Genomic DNA, 21855 nt, shown 5'->3' with positions numbered 1-21855 from the left:
AATGATTTTTTGATAGGGTACACATTAGTTCCTAAGTGAAGTCTTGACCCGACTACGGTAGGTCCCCACAGTTTTGGACCTTTAAAATTCGTTTTTTCATGTTTTCGGCAGCCTATAACTCCGAAAGAAAGTATTTGTGAACCTAAGTTGATCTATACTTTTTGTCTTACTTTGGTGTCAGGAATCACCTCACAAATGTTGTCGGTGTTGTTCTGAAACACCCTGTAGATCTCCAGAGAGCGAAAATGGTACGAGATACCGATATGCGATTTTTCTGGAATCGATTCGGAGTTCCAATCATCGATTAAATGTTTCAAAAGTATATTTGATTTCCATCCTATTATTTCTACTAAAACCGGAAGTAATAGAAGTTTATTACTTCTGATTCAACATTAATTTTTGTAGAGCAAAAACAGTATAAGAGATCGTGAAAAACGTTTTTTAAAACAATTTTTTTCGTCCCAAATGTGTGTTCTGTCATCTCCTTTAACCCTCAATTCAAACCGGAAGTAGTAGAAATCAATAATTTCTGGTTCCAACTTTGATTGCCATAAGGGAAAAATGGTAATAAATAGCAACAAACAGTTCTTGAATGGATTCATTACCGCAAGAATATATTTTATCTCTCACTTTATTCCTCTAGTGCAACCGGAAGTTGTAGAAAATCTATTATCACTTCCGGTTTGAATATTAACCTTCATATAGCAAAGATAGTAAGAGATATTAAGAAACTTTTTTTTTTAACGGTTCCGCGTCTCAGGAATAAGTTCAATTTCTGACCGTATCTCCTTATTACAACTGGAAGTTATAGGTCACTACCAGTGGCGTATTTACGATGTTGTTTCGGGAGGGGCTTTGCTAATTTTCGGGGAGGGGGCTTTGCCTGAAAATGTGAAAATTCTGTAAGATATTTCATATACTTTTACTATAGTAAGTAAGATTTCGGGGGGGGCTTAAGCCCAGAAGCCCCCTCTAAATACGCCACTGGTCACTACATCTAGTTTCAATATTAAGTTCTCATAGTTTGGAAATTTATCGTAGTTCTACAGTGAGAAACAAAACAACTTTTTTTTTCACTAATTTATACAATCATTTTAAAAATTTCGAGGTGCCCTATTCCGAATCAGCCTTCACAAAAATTGCAGAGCGTACCGCAACGCAAATTAAACACAAATAAATTATAATTGTTATGTTTATTGTCGTAAACAAAAATGCAGATTTTGAGTTGCGTTGATGCAATCGTTACAGAATAAGGCCCCAGGAGTATAATTTCTTTAACAAAAAGATTTAATTAAGATGTGCCGGAAGGATATAAACTTAAGGAAAACACTCAGATCTGGCAATACTCTCAACTTTCCAAATTCTAGTGAGCCCTGAATCATAATATTTGTCAGTAAAATTACAACAAATTATTGATAAATATTCAGTCTCTCCTTCTCTGTTAAATTATAGTGATGCGCAACATAAAGCAATATGACTGACACTTAATATTGTTGATATTAAAATATTGATTAATAATAATAATAACGATTAACAATTCATACTCTAAATTGCAACCAGCCTAGGTCACTCCAAACATAATTTAAGCTTATATTTATATATTTTTGAAAGTTTATAGTAAACTCATAATATACCTATCATAGTCTGGGTTCTACTTCCCCCTCAGTTTTTATCTTCTAGATCCGCTCCTGATTGCAGCAAGACCTTTGTCAATTGAACCAATACTACACTGTGGTCATATTTGGCATGCTAAAAAGCCCTGCATTATATTCCCTTGCCAAAGGGAAGGAAAGAAAAAAAGACTTTTTTTTAAAAAAGCAAGTTTCAATTCAACCAAGTGCGACTTCCGGCAAGATGTAAAATAAATGCAACTTCCGGAAGGAGATAAATATTCTGCAGCACACACACACACACACACATAAACACAAACACACGCACAATACCGTTAGTATTGTATTATACAATGAGAAAAAAATTACTGATTATGTGACTTTAATTCATGAATTTTAAATTTAATTCTCACGTATGTTTATATAAAGTAGAAGATAATCCATCCTAATTCCATCTCCCCCTCTGATTTACTAATGCAGTGCCCTCTAGATAAATTTCTTCACTTTTGTAGGCAGCAACGATGCGATGGCTCGGTTGAAACAAATGGGAAAAATCGTCCTTGCCAAATTAAGAAAGGTAAAATATCACGGCTGAAGCGAACTGTTCTTTTCTACCTCTATGTAATATGAGAATGAAGTCATTTTCATTACGCATATAGCAGTGGCGTCTCGTGACATAATTTTTTTGTAATTCACAGCCGATAGAAAATTATATATAATTCGAGAGTTCTTTCAGTATTCTAAATAAGGAAAATTATATATATATATATATATATATATATATATATATATATATATATATATATATATATATATATATATAATTGTTATGTCTATTGTTATATATATATAATATGAAGTACTCATTTATATTCTAAACAAATGATCCATTTCACTCGTATATGAAATCAGTTCCGATGTTGTTTTGGGCAATCAACTTGTCAATAACTCTTCTGAAGTTTAATCTTTACATGTTTTCTCTATTGATACTATAGCTAATGCACTGAGACTATTTTGAGCTACAGCACTCCTTTAAATACTTTTATATTATTTAATATGGTAAAAACAACTTTCAGTTTCTGAAGTCAACGTCGTATTATTTACTATGATTTTCATTAATTTTGTTGTATGCCATTCTCTTTCTACAGACTCACCACCAATTTCACGACAATATACTAAATGGAATCTCCATTAGACTGCAAACGTCTGCTATTTTGTATATGTCAAATGCCAGGTATATTGTTTTGTGAACTGTTAACAGTATGCACGAAACATGCAATGTATCAAATAATTATGATAGTTGCAGAAGCACCTTTAATTACGAACGCTTTGCCCAAGTACTTTTACATTGCTGTCTCAAGACACTCCATGCCTGTTTATTTTCTATTTACGTTCTCTGTTAGAGGTTACGCTATATAAGACAAGATAACGGTTTTAAAAGAGCACTGTAATGTGTTTGATGCTCTCCCACCTGGAATTGAACCCGGGCCTCGTCCACCAAAGACATACACTCAGCGACGTAAATACACTAGTTGTCGCCCGGGGCAAGAACTCGCATCAGTGCCCCCTGACCAACCAAACCAAACCACTCTCCCACCACTGACACAAAGATTAATATTTCTTATGAAATCCCTTTATTAAGTTTTTTTTTATCCTTTGTGGCATCCAATGTACGAGTTTAGCACATTTTGCCTTCAATTCAACATCGATATACCACAAATTGTTGATCTCCTTGTTCTATTAAAGTTTAGTTCTAATGTGCTTCTTCTCTAGCTTTTCTTTCATGAAGCTCTAAAAGTTTTCAATCGGTTTCATATCAGGACTAGTGTCTGGCCACGGAAGAACACTAGTTTCGTTGTCCTGGAAGAATTTTGCATGGGCGTCTCTGGCGGGGGGGCGAGGAGGACGCGTCCCCCCAACATTTTGAAATACAAAATATTCAGTATTTTATTAACTAACGACAGAATATCATATAAATAATAATAATAATAATAATAATAATAATAATAATAATAATAATAATAATAATTATTATTATTATTATTATTATTATTAATAATAATAATAATATAATATTCAGGCTGTGAAACGATTGTAATCGAGTTCTTGATATACCTTGGGGAGCCCGTGAGGGTAAGCAAAAAGGTAACAAATGGAATAAAAAACTTAATACACAGGTTGAGCTAGGTAGTACCATTTAAATCACTTTCTTTGATATCCCCCCCCAAAAAAAAAAATTTACATGCCAGAGACGCCAGTGGAATTTTGTCACAGCTTTGGACTGGTGACATTGGGCTCCATCATGCATAAAGATGAATTGTGCGTCATCAAACCAGAGTGCAGTCTGGGAAAGCAGTTCTTCTTGAAGACCTTGTAGGTATTGGTCGTGCTTCATTTTCCTCTCTACTATCAGTCTTCCAGGCCCGAAGACAGAGATCACAGCCCAGACCATGACTGAAGTAGGATGCTTCACGGTTTATTGAAGACATTCCAACTTGAATTCCTCCCAGGTCAATGTCGCATATATTGTGAATATGCATCAGACACAAAAATACATGATTTATCAATGAAACACACAATTCTCCAATCGTCAGCAGTCCAATATTCTAGATCTCGTGCCCATTCGAGGCGCTTCTTTGCCATGATTGGAGTAGATTCTAATTTTTGTTTTCTTTCTTGACCGTGTGCTTTTATTCCCTCGGCACAAAGATTCCTTCGAACACTTTCAGGCCAAATGTCTGCGCCATACTCAGCCATAGCCAATCATTTTAGTTTTCTGATACCTCTTAGCAATAGCTTTGTTTTTCGCCCACACTTCCCAACCCTATTTTGGCTCTTGTTCATTTCAACAGAGATTCTACTCACAGATTTTTGTTCTATCCCAACTCTACTAGCAATGTATTGCCGTATAGATCTTATTTCCACCAGAAGTATTTTGTTTACTTCCATTTTACTCGGAGAAAGGTCTTTTGCTTTTCCCATTATGCTGCAATTACAGGACTATACAGAATAAAAGATTAATACACGAAATACGTCACGATCATTTTAAACCCGCCCATTCGAACTGTTGAACGCTTTGAATGTTGTTAACTTCTTACGACAGCAACCACAACACTTCAGACTGTAACTAGTTGATAGGAACCACAATCGCTATCTACAATTGAAACACCACTTTCAGAATTCCCCCCTCTCCCCCTCACTAATACCATCTGCTGTTCAACGGTGATATCACCACTTCAATTGTACAGCGAGGAACACTTCTAAATGGTACACCTTAGCCGTAAATCTTCATATGGCTGTACCATTTAGAAGTGTCCCCCGCTGTACAGTAAACAAATAAAAGATTCTATATTGGTGGTTTAACCGTTAAATTAAATGTTCTAGAACTCTGAAATTAGGACTCCTACATCAATTTTGCATTTTTCGAGCGTGAGTCTAATTATTTGAACACGTCTGTAAATCAACTTTGAAATTTCTAAACAGTTTAGTTTTCACCTCCAAATGATAGTTAACTTTGGTCGATTATGTTTTAACTTAACTGTTTATGGTTTTATAAATTTTAATGTAATTTATGATCATATTGAATTTGAACTCCTCGAAATAAATTCCTGCGTACTTGTCTGACCACCAATATCATACTAAAATGTTAAAAATAAATGAGTTTTGCAGCCAAACTCTTTCCTAGAGTAGAAGTCCTTTTAATATATGTATTAATGTATATTTTAGAGCAATAATCTTAAGTTTGCGAACAATATCAGCCTTTATTTAAGTAAGGACCCAAATACGGGCGTCCGCAGGATTTTTCGCAGAAAGGGGAAGTTCGTAGTCTTTTGACTTTTTAAATACAAATATTAAAGGCCTATTGACATACAAAGACTCAGCCCGGAATAGGGGAAGGAAAAGAACGTGAAGAGGAATCGGTTAAGGACCGTTTTATTTGGTATCATCCTGGTATTCGTAACATCATTTTCAACACAATGGCAAGTGCTTTTATACTTTACTGACCACACACTATTATATAACATTATTTTTACAACAGAAGTTGGAAACATAAAGAAATAAAGAAAATATTAAAGTATCAAATTTCAGAATACATACATTGCTTGTGCCCGAAAACTTTAATTAAATTATTTATTCATTTGAATTCCAGGGAAGATTCACTGCTCTCTTTCGCTTCCTCTTGCGGACTACAATGGGGCTCAATTATTCTCAACTACTTTTTCTAAACTTTATAGGAGAGCGTACTGACTAAGTGGCAGAGTAATCACTTCTGATGCGACGGATCCTTGATGCGATCCTAGACGAAGTGAGTATAACACTGTGTCCGTTAATTTTTTCGAAGTTCATCCGTTTCTCCTACATGTTCATTCCACCAATTCTTCCATAATCATTAATTTTCAATTAATATGTCTTTTCTAGCTTGAAGGACATAAGCGTTGTAATGTTAAAATAAATAAGATAACTGCAGGTATATACGCCAGTGCAGCTAAATACGCCAAGTGTTCAGTGCTGGGACATTTCCGACGAAATCCGCTAAAACGCGCCTCCAATATGTACCACGGTCTTGGACAAGTCCGATTTGACGAATACTCCGGGAGACAGCGCTGAAACCGCCACGCTGTGCAATGTTGTTTGCTTCGGGAAGGTTCCGTGGAAGGACGTTATTATTTCAATTGAGATAAGAATCCGTTATTAGTAGCCTCAAGAATATTGCCGATTGTTTATAGCAATGTACTCCTTATTTCGTGTCCGTCCAGGAACACTTTGTTTTGTAGGTGTAATTTCAGTATTTCTGATTCCATGGCTACTAAATCAATACACAGTATAATGCAGCGAAATACTCCAGGGTTTGTGCAGTACTGACTGCAGAAGACAAACATGTCTTCATTTGTCTCACGGTGTTTCATGTGATATCGATCTAGGTTTTTTTTTTTTTTTTTTTTTTAATTCACAGTACAGTGACGCTGTTTGTTTATCTTCTTATGGACTAAAACTTCTCAGTTTGGAACTTCATTTCAACTTTGGAGATTATTGTTCTTACATTTTATCTTTTTATCTTCGTCTTGCACTTTGGTTATTCTATTTTTTTGCTTCAGCCATATTATGAAGTAACATTTGAGTTTGTATAATATAGACGATGTAAGCAGTTGCAAGATTTATTACAGGTTTATAACAGTATCCTGGACTTGGCGTAATTACCTGCACGTGCTGGTAAATACGCCACTTTGTAACATTCATTTCTTTTAGCTTGGATACAAAATAGAAGTGAGTTGCATCATTGTCACATTTTTTTATACATGCGGAAAAGCGTACTCCGCAACGCACATGTCTTGTTCTTTGTTTCACGAAAATTAAGTCATTAAAAAATAGAACACCCTGCACCTACCTTATTTGAAATCTGCAAGTAGATTTATCAGTCATAAGACCCATGTTTACAAAAACAAACAAAAAAATGCTCAATAAGGGAAATTAATTAAATGATATTTCATGATAAGAAGCATTTTATCTTGTTTAAGACTTAGAATAATTATATTTGTGTACAAAATTGACTCAGGTCTTAATAAATAAACTCTGTTAAAGGCAGTAAAGAGGATCACGCATGAATGAATGGGATATGGACAGTCACTGCTAAAGTCAGAATTGTCAGTGAAGACATTAACAGGTTGACTCCATTACAAACTCAGGCGAGCCACTTACTAACGGACAGATGTCCTAACAGAACATCTTATACTATAAGGGCTACTAACGTAATCCTAATAAAGGGCAACATGGAAGACATTTTAAGATATCGTCTATACAAGGTCTGTCCGAAAGGTAATGGCATACATTTTATTCTGAAGCGACTGTACATTGAACTCGCTTTCTTCGCCGGGATCGATGGCGGTGTAAGTCAACTACTGAGCGAGTGCTTGCTCGGTTGTCTCCGAGCTCTCGGAGGTGAAGGATGGGCAATTTCGTAAACCTCTGTTTCGTCTCTTGTACAAACAGATCCAAATCAGCTACGTGGCAACGCTGCCCCACCCACCCTACAGTCCCGACTTGGCTCCTGTAGACTTCTTTTTTGTTTCACTGTTTGAAATCTCCCTGAAAGGATATCGTTACAGAAGAATTGACGACATGAAAACAGCTTGTAAAATGACTTTAAACGCACCTCGTTAACAGGCCTTCCAGGATGCTTTTGCTGATTGGAAATCCCGCTAGCAAAGATGTATAGACCCAGGAGGGCAATATTTTGAAGAATTTTACTGATCAGGTATTATTATTATTATTATTATTATTATTATTATTATTATTATTATTATTATTATTATTATTATTATTATTATTATTATTATGTAAAAAAACTTTTTTTTTCATACTTGTAGCCTTGGTGATAGTACTTCCCGGACAGATATTGTATATCGTATTGCCATCAATTAAGCTCTAATTGTCGAATTAAACTGAAATATCAAGGATATTTTTTAGCAAGTAATCCAGAGGAATCCATCAATGGAACTTGCCAAGTCTCTTAATAGAAAAAATTCTTAAAGCACTTACCTGACGGGTATCCAGTCATCCCTGTCCTCTTCTGATGGAGTAACTTCCCCCGAACGACCTCTCCAGAGGACGAGGACAGAGAGGAGCCCCGTGGACAGCAGCGCTGGCCAAAGCCGCACTAGGCGACGGCATGGGAAGAGCATTGGGAATGCATATAAACAGGGACCTAGAACAGAAAAAGAAGTACGAATATTATTTCTCGCATCATGTCTTATATATTAATAAATAAAATCTGGTATTTTATAGTCGATTGCAAAACTGCATGCCTACTGCTTACATGTTCTTTCGTCAATACCTCGGAGTCAGTGGAGGCTTTTGAGGGAAGGCACATCGGTAAAGAAAAAAAATAAATTTTATGGCTATAAAGAAAGCTTCATACACCATCAGAAAGCTATATACAAAAATTAGTATATTATGTAATAAAATTTAAACTTTTACCAATATGGCTTCAGTCTAGAGCAGTTACTGCCAGGAACTTAAACCAAAACTTTATTGTAATTAAAACCTTTAGTGATTGGAAAGTTACTTTCTAAGTAAGAGACGTATGGTTAGCACATCAATTTCAATCGCAACATTTCTGGCTTTCAAAACAGGATTCGCCCCCCCCCTATTAATTCAATTATCTCCAACTTTGTCTCACAGTACTGGATCAGAAAATAGAAATTTTTGAGACTCCGGCAGAAATCGAATCTTGAGTTACATAATTAAAGTCATACGTAATAACTATTAGATTGAACGTGAATATAGCTTGGAACTTGTTTACAATTCTCTTTGACGCCAGGGACTGTTAACTCCCTATAACTTCCAAAAATATACTCAAATTTGCAAAGATTCCGAGTTACTGACCACCCAGATTAGAGGTATAAAGTTTTGCCCATTGGCATGCCACAAGCAGTGATAGCGCCAGAAAAATAAGTTTAAAGTACCAACTAAATGGCAAGATACACAATCTGGTAAGAAACAAAAAACGAAAATTAATTTGAGAAAAATTGTATATATAATAATCTGAAGAGGCAACACCGAAAAAACGAAAACAAACTTATAGGAGGGAAAGTTCTACCTTATAGTTTCTCGTAGCACCGCCCCTAGTCACAATATTTTAAAAACTGGAAGCATCACATAACCCCAGGAAATATAATGTATGATTTGAAACAGAAGATGGCAGAGCCTTTCTATTTGAAGTATGCCCCGGCTGGCGCTGCCGTCGATGTGTGTTTCCTTGTATCTCTCTCGAAAGACGAGGGACGAGTTGCTGTGGCCGAGATCTTTCAATTGTTGGATGCGGAAGCTTTGCCACGATGAATTATTTCACGGACTTCGCTGTACTCTGTCTTGTTAGCCATTCTAATGTAATGAAACCATAAACTAAGAATTTAAAAAATCATCATTTTTATTCATAAAATTGGCAATTTCGTAGGTGAAAATGGAACAAAGTTTTTTGTAATATTTTAACTGTTGGATACGTGCATAACATTATTTCTAAAAAATCACAAGGACAGTATTTGTAATTAAAAAATCGTTGGAAGCAAAAGCAAAATAGTTAAAAATAACCTGTAGTTAAATGACAATGTTTTTAATAGTAATGAATATTTGAATAAAAAATTTTAAAAAGCAAACCTCAAGGTAAATTAAAATTTAAAAATAATTTTACATTATTAGATAACAACAATATTTTGTTAAAAAATGTAATTAGGACTTTTCTAAGATTTTGTAAATTTTTATATTGGCTTTTAGCAAAGTAAAAAGGAAAAATAATTACGGCAAACAAAAACAATAATCCATATAAAATGACCAAGTTTGCAATTTAAAAAATCATTCCGCATTTTGCATGCATCCAGCATCGAAATGGAAAAATCCATATGAAATTACACATACCGCAAGACAGACCATTGTTTGGTCAAAACCAAGCGAAATATACACTAAGGTTAAGTATGACTACAGAAAACTTTAACTGTCTATTTTGCATGTAACATGATATTAGGAGGTCTCTAAAAGTAACAGGCAAAAATCTAAATGTTTAAGTACTCAGCTTATTTCTGTTATAGTTAGTTGGCTTAGCATTGAGTAAATGTAAAAATTATTTGTTATACAGTTAAGCTAACATACTATGTCTGGTTATAAACTCAATACTCCTTAAATGTTCACAAATAAATAATTATATTGTTACAAAAATATCCATTATACACTATACTACCATTGTAAGCTAATTAAGTCATCCATAATATATTGTCATTTATGACAAAAAGAAATTGCAACCATTCCTTTAATTTCACTCTTTATTTGGGGTAAAAATTCCTAATTACTTTTAGTTATTAATCTAATTAAATTTGATCTTTATTTTCTTTAATATTTTATTTTTTTAACTTATGGTACACTAAAGCGTTTTTCACAGTCCTTTGCACCTTTCAAAAACAAACCGCGTAACTTGATGTTGTATCACTGCGCGCACGACTATTTGCTGATTGGTGAAGAGGAAATTGTTTCGTCTGTTTCCCGCAATATTTCTGTTGCAGCACGTGCATGTATTTCTGCTACTGCGATGTGCATTACTCGTCTCACTCTCACTCCATTGCCGTGATATAGGGCAAAATACCCAATACTATATAATCCTTTCCTCCTTTAAGAGCAACTGAACATTGTTATTTTTCTCCAAATTGTAATTATAGATGAAATTACAATGAGTTATGTCAAATTATCAAATGAACGATAAAGAGATGGCGCTGGTATGTAACAGCAAGCATATTTATTATGGGAGATTATTTCTTTTTCATCTATTACCTAAATCATTAAGCATATCAATGAAAAAAAGATAGTACTTTTCCCCCTTTAGTTCAATTTACTGATGTGCTTTCTTAGCATGCGAATGTACAAAGACTAACTTCAGTACTACAAAGCAAGTAAATAAATATTCTATGGGAACATGAAAATTAGCTATTATAGGTCTTAATTTTCTTCAAGTGAATTGAGCAACATTGATATCGTTTGATAAAGTATTTGCTTTTCTTCTGCACTTACGGGTTTGCCTTGTTTATGTTTAACAGAATAACTCGGAGCAGCAGGTAATCTGCTAGCTTCCTTGGGCGACATCTTTAAATTGTGGCGCGCACTTTTTGTGTTTTGTCATTTGTTGTAACAGTTTTCCCTTACAAATTCGATTTTGGTTCAAGATTTCGACCCCATATAGATACATCTTTGAGTCGAAACCTAAATGTTCTTACTGTGCCTTGACAATACATGAAATACCATAATACATTGCATTTGTTGTGTACTATTTGCTCATGGAAGAATAAACTGTTATTTGTCTTATTTTCAATGTTGCTAACTCATAGTTATTTTTCAGTTTTTCAAACAGTTGTGACGTTTTTCAGATATCAAATGAAAGGATAAGTCACGAGGATTCAAAATATATTTTATAGGTATTTTATTACATATAACAAAGGAAATAAAATAATAAACTCTCTATTCAATAAATAAGTAAACTCAGTAGTTTTCAAGTTCTTGCAGAATGAACAATTGCTTGATCCAAACACTCGCTCGCCTATAATGGAAACGTACAAGGAGCTCAATTTTGAAATGAAATGAAATGAAATGTTTCGAGTTTTACGTCCCACGATTATGCAGGCTAGGCTAAAGGAGACGGTGATGATGAAAACATGAATAAAATGTTGGAATGAAGAAAGTGGGAGGAAACTGAAGGACCCAGAAAAAACTCACACACACGGTGTTTGTCTACCACAAGGCTCACTTGGCGCTAACTGGGATCAAACCAGGAACCCCATGTGCCAGAGGTGAACGCTCTACCACTGAGCCACCGCGGCTCCCCAAGAGCTCAATTTTGAATAGAAGTCGTGAGTACAACTGCACATGTTTTTAGATCTGATAATTAACTCCTTTGTGGCTATATGATCCGCGTACTCGTCGTCGGGCGGGAGACCCGCGTTCGATTTCCGGAGGAAGTTCATGTAGTTCGGATCACTCGTTCGGTTGTAAGTCCAAAGCTCATAGAACCTTGTTGTTGAAGGGGACTATAAACTTTAATCCATCCATCCAACCATAGATCTGGTAGTAGGAACACTAAGTCATCATGTAATAGTGGCTCTGAATCCTAACATTTTAGGTAGATTCTCAGCTAGAGGAAACGTTAGGAGTGGGGATAGCAATTTTTAGTTGAAATTTACACTGCTAGAAGGAATTTAACGTTCTGCCCTTCTTTCTCCTGGTGCGTGTCTGCGTTTACATAGTAGTTCAAAGATTCAGGAGAGCAGTGCGTACGCCACTGCAAACGAGAGAAAATGGTTCCTGATTTTCCTATCAGAAGCCCATGCTATTTCATTTTTATTCTCATTGTTTTTCCCCATTCAGTTTGTTCGTTTCTTAGCACAAAATTACATATAACATTTTTTGTTTAATTAGTTGGCAACATTTGTGCACTGCAGTCTGCATTGTTTACAAGGGGTGCAAAGCATCGTGAAAATCAGATTAAGTAGCCTACGATCTTTACTCATCAAGACCAAACGACTGAGGGACAAATTGACAACACAGCCAAAGTTATTCACTTCTTTCCTCTAACGTAAGCAAATGAAGGATTTCCTCTGTAAGAGAATGGCGAAGAAGTATGTTTCACATATTTTCCAGTGGCGCACTTTAAATAAAAAGGCTCTAGTTTTCCATCATTGTATATTATATTATATTATATTATATTTATTTACTGTACCAATTCAAGAAGCTCTATTTATTAATGTTTATTACTGCTATCTGGGATCGAACCCCCTTTCATTCTCCTCTATTTTATCTTCAATCAAGATCATAAAATAATAAGATTGAACAAATTCCGATTTTTATAAAGATTGGCTTTAATAAGCTTCTCCTTTTCCACTAGTAGCAACGACAATTCGGACACAGACTGTTACTTCCAAAGAAACAAAGGAATATCAATCGAACAAAAGGATGAAAGTGAACAATAGTTCCATTCCAAAAGATAACATTGTGAGATACTGTATTTAATACCAGAGCCTTGTCTCTTGCTACATTCAACGCAGGACATAAACATTCCTTGACGCTAAGATCTTCTACACAACTCTTGTTCTAAAAGCCACTTCACTCATTTGTTTTTCGTTGTTTCGAGCTATTCCTCGACTCCAAAATATTGTTTTTCGTTTGCTTCTTTTTCGTTTTTGTTTTTTTTTCTTCAAATCTACAAAGCCATAATTACGGATGGCAAGTGGAACATGCTGTAAACGCCATGTTTGAAAAGGATTCCAGACAACATTCACAATATTGTAAATTTTGGATGTTATATTTATATATTACGAAAATTGTAATCATTAATTTACACTGTTACCAGAAACACTTATTATTATTATTATTGATTATTATTGAATGCTATTGAAAACAACCACTTTCAATAAAATTCACCTCAAAATCCATATAATTTAGCTTTGAAAGAAGTGCACCGAATAGAAAACTCTGGACTACCTTAGTACAAAATATATCTAAGTCACTGTAATTTTTCGTAATAACAATAATGTCAGATAAATTATTGTTTATTCCTTTTAGTCGTATAATTCTTAAAGGGGGAGAAATTTCAATAACAATAAATAGCCTAATACCCGAACCTTGACAAACAAATAATGGAGAAAAAATCTGTGAGAACATGTTCACAAACTAACATACGAAGATCTGCAACATATGCATCTGCATCTATTCAACATGGCATCTCGACATGTGAATTCAGTATATTATATATATTAAATTATATATAGATATATATGTATAGATATAGATATAGATATAGATACAGATATAGATATAGATATAGATATAGATATAGATATAGATATAGATATAGATATAGATATAGATATAGATATAGATATAGATATATAGGTATAGTAGATATATATATAGCTATATAGAGATATGGAAATTTTAAGACGAAATTGAAGCACTTCCTTTTGAACATCACCTAGTTTCTCGATATGGCGATTTAAAAATGAAGAAAAGAAAAGAAAAAGAAAGACCTTTCACTTACGAACTGAATAGTTAGCATCCTGAAATATAGTACAGTAATTTGGGTTGTCAACTTAAAGGGCTTTTGAGATATTGTTTGCTTTTTAAACCTCCAGAACACGTAATCTACTAATCCCCTTCTCGAGTCGAAAATCGGAAAACGTTTTCGTACACGATTAAATCTGGTCAAGATTTAACTGTTTACAAAATTTGAGTCTGTAGATGATTCCTTTGCATGTGAAAATTCGATGACACACACACAAACGCAAACGCATTCTTTCACATATTGGTTAAGATTATACGAAAAATCCACTACAAGTTACCGTGGGCAGGTTTCGTTATATAAAGGTTTCACCGCATTTATTCTGCATGAGATGATGAAATTTTCTTAATTTCTTTCTTTAACGGTATCCTTCTGGAAACTGAACATACAGCTGTTCCTTAGTTTTCGTTTTATTACTTGATTATACGTAGTAGAGTTGTGTTGTTGCTGTTATTTAAAATAAAAATATGTAGGGAGAAGCATCACGGCTGGCTAGAATCATAATGGTGTAGAGCTTGCGTAGATTCTCTGAAGTACAAAAAACAACACGTGAGACACACCTTTCGCAAAATACTTATTATGTCCATAGACTTACAATAATTGAGAAACACATCGCTTGACTCTCCATGCGCTGAGCTCTCAAACCATTTCGTCTCGTTGTTCCGGTATTTATTCTCGCCATTCTCCCACACTGTTGTTATTTATGCTTTTTATTACACCTTCGTTCCTTCCGCTTTCTGCCTTCTTCATGGTTCCAGTGTTGCCAACTACTTCCAATATTTTGCATATTGGATGAAATACATATTTAAGAGTCTACAGACAGTGGCGGATCTAGTCCAGAGCTGGACGGCCTAGGGCCCCCCAGTTTTTCAAGTGACAAAAATAATTTAAGCTATTGTTTATATCTTTTTGAAAGTTTATGTTAAACTCATGATATACCTATCATAGTCAGGGTTCTGGCTGTCCTCCTCAGTTTCATCTTCTACATTCGCCCCTGCTATACGATTTTATTTAACTTGTCTTCTCTCTATGTGTGTTTGACCAATGTAATTATCTTTTAAAATTTGCATGCATACTTGTTCTCAATAACACTACAATACATCATCATTGTCGTTATAAGTGATCTGCCATTATTGGCAGATCATTTGCCGCAACTGAGAAGTTTCCATGCTCCACGGTCTTACGCTAACCTCTTCGTCTCGTAAAAAAAAAAAAAAGAAAAGAAAAAGCTGTTTTAATACCTTCCATCAACTGGTGTTTCTTTCGCCCTCCCTCTTTTTCCTTCCACCGTACCATCTAGCACGTTCCTTATAATGCAGTTCCTTCTCAGTCAATGCCGTAATCAGTTTATCTCTCTCTTTCTCATTACATCTAAAATTGTTCTTTTCTCCCCACTATTTTTTTTAGCACCTTCTCATTCGTTTTCAGTTCGACAAAGATAATCTCTCAATTCTTTTGACGAAATGACTGTTAATTTTGACGATGTGACAGTTTTTAGTTTTTGACAAAGTGACCTGAACCCTTCGCAGAAAGCGCTTCAAAAAAAATCAGTAATAATACGTAATTAGATTTGTTATCCATCCCTATCAGAAAAAAAATAAATATTTAGCATTGACCGTTATGTCCATGAAATAAGAATAACTGGCAAATTGAGAATGTGGGAGAAAACGAATGAGTCTCGAGAAAATCCAGGGGCGGAATGTTATCCACCACTAACTCACATAGTCTAGTCTGGGACCATACCAGTGACCCCTCTTACTACAGGTGAGCATTCTACCAGTCAGGCTCCGTGCCCCGTTCTTCGTTACTAGAGATTTAATTTTCAAAAATTAGTTGGACCCTATAATTGATTTGCTTGAGGTTAACACCTTTTTCAACACTGACGTTAAGAAAAACTGGATCTATACCTCAGTGGTGCCCACCCCCCCTCAAGTGTCTATCCGTAGGTGTTCTTCCATGAAAAAAATATTTTCGATTAATTTTTACACCCCCTCAAACATATTTATATAGATTTTTACCCCCCCCCAAATATTTCAATGACGCAGTTTGCGTCATAGCCCCCCCTTGTGGGCACCCCTGTATACCTTAAACTGAGATTAGTGATGAGCAAACGCAAGACCAATAGCAGAATAGCTATGATGATGATGATATGTTTAGCAATATTGCGAGAGTGAACGAGAGTGAAAAAATTAAAATAATAATGATTATAATCAAACCTCTTAATATTTTAGAATAATTTGAGTGTAAACTAAAAACGACTCTACTTTGTATGTCTTTTGTGTAAATTCAACTTATATAAAAACTTTTGGTCTATATTAGAAATACAAAATAACGGCATCAAACTCCAATTTATTTTAAATAACTCTATAAACTCACTCTCACTTGTGAATATGGATTATTTATTGTTGTATAATGTTATATTGCTCAATCCTCATGTGTCGTATAGCTAAGGAGGCTAAAAGTTATATTGATAAACAATTATTCAACGTATAAGCATCCGGCCATGAAATCAAGCTTGCGGTCACATGCACTAAGTTTTTGTTAATATCATGAAAATGTTATTTCGATATTAATTTTATGAGCACACATTAAAAATTTGCAACGGATGTTTGAGTCTACCCAAGTCCATATCCACGTAATCGGCACTTATGATGTACGGAATTACTTATGTTCCTTACATTTCTCTTTAGTTTTGGAAGAAGAACTCAACTAATATGTTCTGAAATGAAACGAAATATCCAGTTTAACGTTCCACAATTATGCACCGAGGCTAGGGGAGACGGTGATGATGAGAAATGAATGAAATGATGGAACGAAGAAAGTAGGAGGAAACATTAAAACCCCGATAAAACCCCCACACACAGTGTTTGTCCACCAAAGAATCCCAAATTGCGCAAGCTGGGATTGAACTAGGAACCCCATGCACCAGAGGTGAACGCTCTACTACTGAGCCGGTACTTGTGCAAGACTCTTGCGCAAAAGTCTTGGTCTTGGTCTTAGTCTTGCAGGTATGGACTTGGTCTTGGTCTGCATGCAAGACTCTTGCGCTCATCACTTAGCTCTCTATACAAACTCTCTATCCGATTTTTTTTTCGACCACTGGAAACAATTAGGAGTTGAGTTGAATTTCAGTTTAGCGTCCCTTTCAGCAGCGAGGCTATATGAGACGTGGACCTACTGATTAACGTGGAATCCGAACCACATGAGCTCCCGCCGGGAATCGAATGGAAACAATTAGGATAATAACGCGTCGTAAGTAGCAGACAGTCATCATACCAAAAATCAATGTAATCAACAAAGTAATCTTTGTGTAATACCGTAATTTTGTCAACAAACAAACGTTCCCTTTTTATTTAATAGTCCTTTTATGATGTTTATAAATGGTCATCATGATGCTGCAACAAGAGCTTTGGGTGATCTCTGGAATAATTTCAAGATGTTCTGATAGCTTCTTACACTGCATAAGAAGATAATAACACACTGTATTCAAAACGTACAATGTTATAGCTCCAGAAAGCTGGCTACACTGCAGGAATCACAGACACCGCGTTCATTTACCTCGATCACAGAACTTTATAAAATTTTGACCTTGTGCCTGGGCAGCAGACAAGTTGTCTTTTGTGTTTGTTTGTTTCATTTCGTTTTGTTTTGTTTGTTTGAAAAGGATTTCCGTCTGTTCATCTGTTTATAAAGGCCATAGAAGATGATTAACCTATTTGCTCACACTCTGCCAGTAGTTAGCTGGCAACATGTACTCCCGTTTTGCTAGAGCAATAATGTACTTCAAAGGGTGAAGGTCGCACGAGTAGTTAACATTTCCTCATATCAATCTGTTTCACTTTCGGAATTCTTAGCATGAAGTATACATGAAGTATACTCCCAGTATTCTGTAGCTGATAGAACTTTAAATTCTTTATATGTATTTAAAGGTATGCCATGAATTTGGGATAGGCCAACACAGAGTCTACGTAGGCTAACTAGGCACAAGCAGCCGCTCTGAGGCAGCTCGGTGGATGATTTTTCATATTCATTTTATGTATTTTGCGGAGTTCGTAACATTAATAGGGTGAACAATTATTACAACTAGCTATGTAAAAGCATTAAATCAAGCTATCATCAATGGTGGCAAGCTTCACCGCATACTTGATTAAAATCGAACTGAACTGAAATGAAATCTTTTTAAATTTTACGTCCCTCGGATATGCCGGCTAAGCTAAATGTAAATATGAGAAATGAAGAAAGTAGGACGAAACGGGAGAACACGAAGAAGACCTACGCACACGGTGTGTTTGTCCACCACAAAGTTCACTTGGAGTGAACTGGGATCAAACCAAGGAGCCCATGCACCAGAGGTGAACGCTCTAGCACTGAGCCACCGCGACCCTAAAATCGAAATGATATTAACTAATGTTCAAATCATCAGAGTACTGGAGGGTATTTTTTTTTTTTTTTTGTTTTTGTTTCAGTAAAGGCCCTTTACCTAAACAAAAAAAAGTAGATCTGTCACCAAATTAGATTGGCAATCCTCTTTTCCATGCTTTTTTCTATTTCTAGTTTACATTAATTATATTATTATATGTATGTCGTTTTGAAACACAAACCTATTTTTAATGATTAACAATACTTAAGTTTAACCATAACCATGCTTAAGCTTAACAATAGCTACAAGGATTTTGATTCAATGTTTTCACAAGTTTCTCATTCTAATTATATTGGGAAAAATTCTGATATTTTTGTACATGATTTTTTTTTTACAAAACTAGAACTAAATATACTATTGTACATACAAGGGCAATTCTTGCAAAAGTAGAAACAAATATATATTTTCTTATTATCCAATCCTGTCATATCATGCTCAAATGAATGTAAAAATTGTAAAATTAAAGAATTTGCATATATCTTCGATCAAAATTTATTGAACAGTGAATATTTGTTAAGTCTGTGCCAAGTCAAACAAATTCATGCTTAATATAAAATTTGTTACTGTGATAATTTTATAAGGCATTAATTTGACTTGGCATATTCTTCAAAAATATGTTATACCTAGGTAGGTAATAGCAATGAGTTATTTTCTGCTTTTATGTACTTTATTATTATTATTATTATTATTATTATTATTATTATTATTATTATTATTATTATTATTATTATTATTATTATTATTATTATTATTATTATTATCTGTTTTTAACTTTTATTTTATTTTTATTTATTTATTTATTTTGCTTTTCATTTCTGTCATTGAAGAGTGTTAATACTGTTTTTTTTTTAATTTATTTTCTGTTTTTAGTACATTTTAAAAATGATCCTTAATGTCATAGATCAAGATTTTTAAAAATGATACGATATCTTAATTTACATGTTGTAATATTTAAAACAATATAATGTCTAATAGAAGAGGGGAGATTTAGAGTTCAGCGTTCCTTTCAGCAGCGAGGCAATATGAGCCATGGACCTACAGCTTACATACCCCTCAAAATTCATAGTGAAATCTTTCAACGGGGATAATATTTCACATAATGAAACCAAACAGTTCGTTTTTATGACAAAATAAAGAGGGTGGACAGCAAATTTTGTGTAATAAACTATTACATTTAAATCCAACGTTTCCTTTGAAATATTTTCATATAAACTGGCAAAAAGATCACTCTTTGAATACATTTTTCAAAGTTTAAACGTAAATATCTCCCTAACTATAAAGTACTAAAGCCTGTGACAAACACCTTGGCATTTCAGCTAAACGAATAAAATGCAAGCTCTGACGCGACGTTGCCGAGTAGTAAAGGGGTGTGGCTATGACTAACCAGATGAAGTACAGCGCGATCAGGTGGCAGGGGACAGACGTGGATGTGTACCAAATAAACGTGGCAATACCGCTGGCCTCTCATTTGCTAGCAGCATTTAAAGGGAACTTGCAGCGCCGTCTTCAAATGCCAAGATGTTTGTCACGCCGCTTAGTAAGTATTCCTGCATTAATATTGTAGGCCATTCCAGTAATTGTAAAACTGCTATTTCTCTATAATAAATATATATAAGAGAGATATAAATATATAAGAGAGAGATATTTGATTTTATATTGTGTTAAATGTGGTAGATAATATTGCTGGATGCTATATTGTTCTCGTCTCGATTTCATTTGAAGATTAAAATCCTTGTTGCAATTGTTTGGAACTACAGTGAATTAAAACAATAATAATTAAAAGCCTATCTTCCTTCGTAAAACTTGCACATGTGGATTATTTATATAGACTTGTACGTACGCAAATAAAATAAAGAATTCAGAGAACATGTCTAAGTCGTTGCAAGAATAGAAGATGAACCCTTCTCTTGGCAAGAAGTAAACAGTGCTAGTAAATCGCTTGCTTGGCTAAGATAGTTTTCCCAGTTGCCTTAAAAAAAGAAAGAAAGAAAGAAAAGAAAAAGAAAAAGAAAAAAACTACTGAAATTTCAATTTCCTCATCGAGAATAAAGAATCCTAAGAGTGTGTGTTCAAATGATTTTTGAGGTCATGGCTAAAGATTATATATATATATATATATATATATATATATATATATATATATATATATATATATATATATATATATACTGTTTAGGGAGGGGTTGAGCAGTTGACTAATTTCATGAGGGAAGAATAACACCGAGAGTATCTATGGAAGAAAATATAGAATCATGAAACGGAGATTCGTTAAATTTTCCGTTATTATTGTTTCACTTTTACAAGACTACTCGTTTACATTGCCGTTCGCCAATGAAAATTATCAACGGAAAATGAACGAATATTATTCTCAAAAACATTCTCACATTAAGATGATTTCAATCAGATTTTGTTGTATAAATAATAATAAAGAGAAACAATAGAAACCGTTGTCTAGAGACGACTCCAGCTTCCTGTATAGCATTTATCGGCTGTCCCCAAATTAGCAGGGCTTGTATGTTGAAACATCTGTAGCAAGATGGTTTCTTGGCGGCTCAAGAGAAAATTGGGAGACGGTATCTGCCTGTATCTCCGAAATCAAAAGAATCACTGTTTTCGGCGTCTACAAAATGGATATAAACGAATCCATTTGCTTAGCAGACAGAAAGCTTATATATTTGAAAATGTTAAAAAAGAAGAAGAAGAAGTGACGTTAGGTCTCTGTTAGAATTCTGCGCTTATCATAAATATTTTAGATAAAAGAAATTCATTAAATTAAACCAGTTGAGAGAGAATGCTCCACGAGCATTGCCAGAAGAACTTTAAAAAAATATTTTTTCTTAATAACTTATACAGGCTTTATACCAATTATTCTATATACTTTATTATTATACTCATTAAAGAATTCTTGTAATATATCTATCCATTTACGATTTCCTTGAGTACTAAGTTTTTTTCACATGTTTTGTTTAAGAGTTCTGTTGAAACGTTCTACAATATGTTGTTTTACGAAAACAACAAGCATTACAAACAGATTTAGAAGATATGCAAAATATTACAAAGTATAATAATAACAATTACTAATACATATTATGTTGTATTGATAATTTTCACGATATGCATATTGTGTTCCGTTAAAAACAAACAAAGGTCCTGAAATTGAAAAAGTAATAAAAATATTTTTTAAAAATAAAAATTAAATTGCCCGTGTTTAACATATAAACAGATTTAGGTGGTGA

The 21855-nt window shown here is 34.3% G+C and overlaps 1 protein-coding gene across 2 annotated transcripts in view; it reads right to left on the bottom strand.

Annotated features, from left to right (window-relative positions):
- Nucleotides 1–21855, bottom strand: part of LOC145668778 (polypeptide N-acetylgalactosaminyltransferase 1-like) — a 129196-nt gene that overhangs the window by 31630 nt on the left and 75711 nt on the right. For both annotated transcript variants that reach the window (XM_081736942.1, XM_081736943.1), the window contains exon 2: nt 8148–8313. In XM_081736942.1, the coding sequence (XP_081593068.1) occupies nt 8148–8290 (143 nt within the window). In that variant the 5' untranslated portion in view covers nt 8291–8313. The remainder of the gene's footprint in view (nt 1–8147; nt 8314–21855) is intronic.

The sequence above is a fragment of the Thermobia domestica genome, chromosome 13, assembly GCF_964235325.1.
Source record: "Thermobia domestica chromosome 13, izTheDome1.hap1.1, whole genome shotgun sequence".
Taxonomy (NCBI): Eukaryota; Metazoa; Arthropoda; class Insecta; order Zygentoma; family Lepismatidae; genus Thermobia; species Thermobia domestica.
This window is presented reverse-complemented; position numbering and strand designations above follow the sequence as displayed.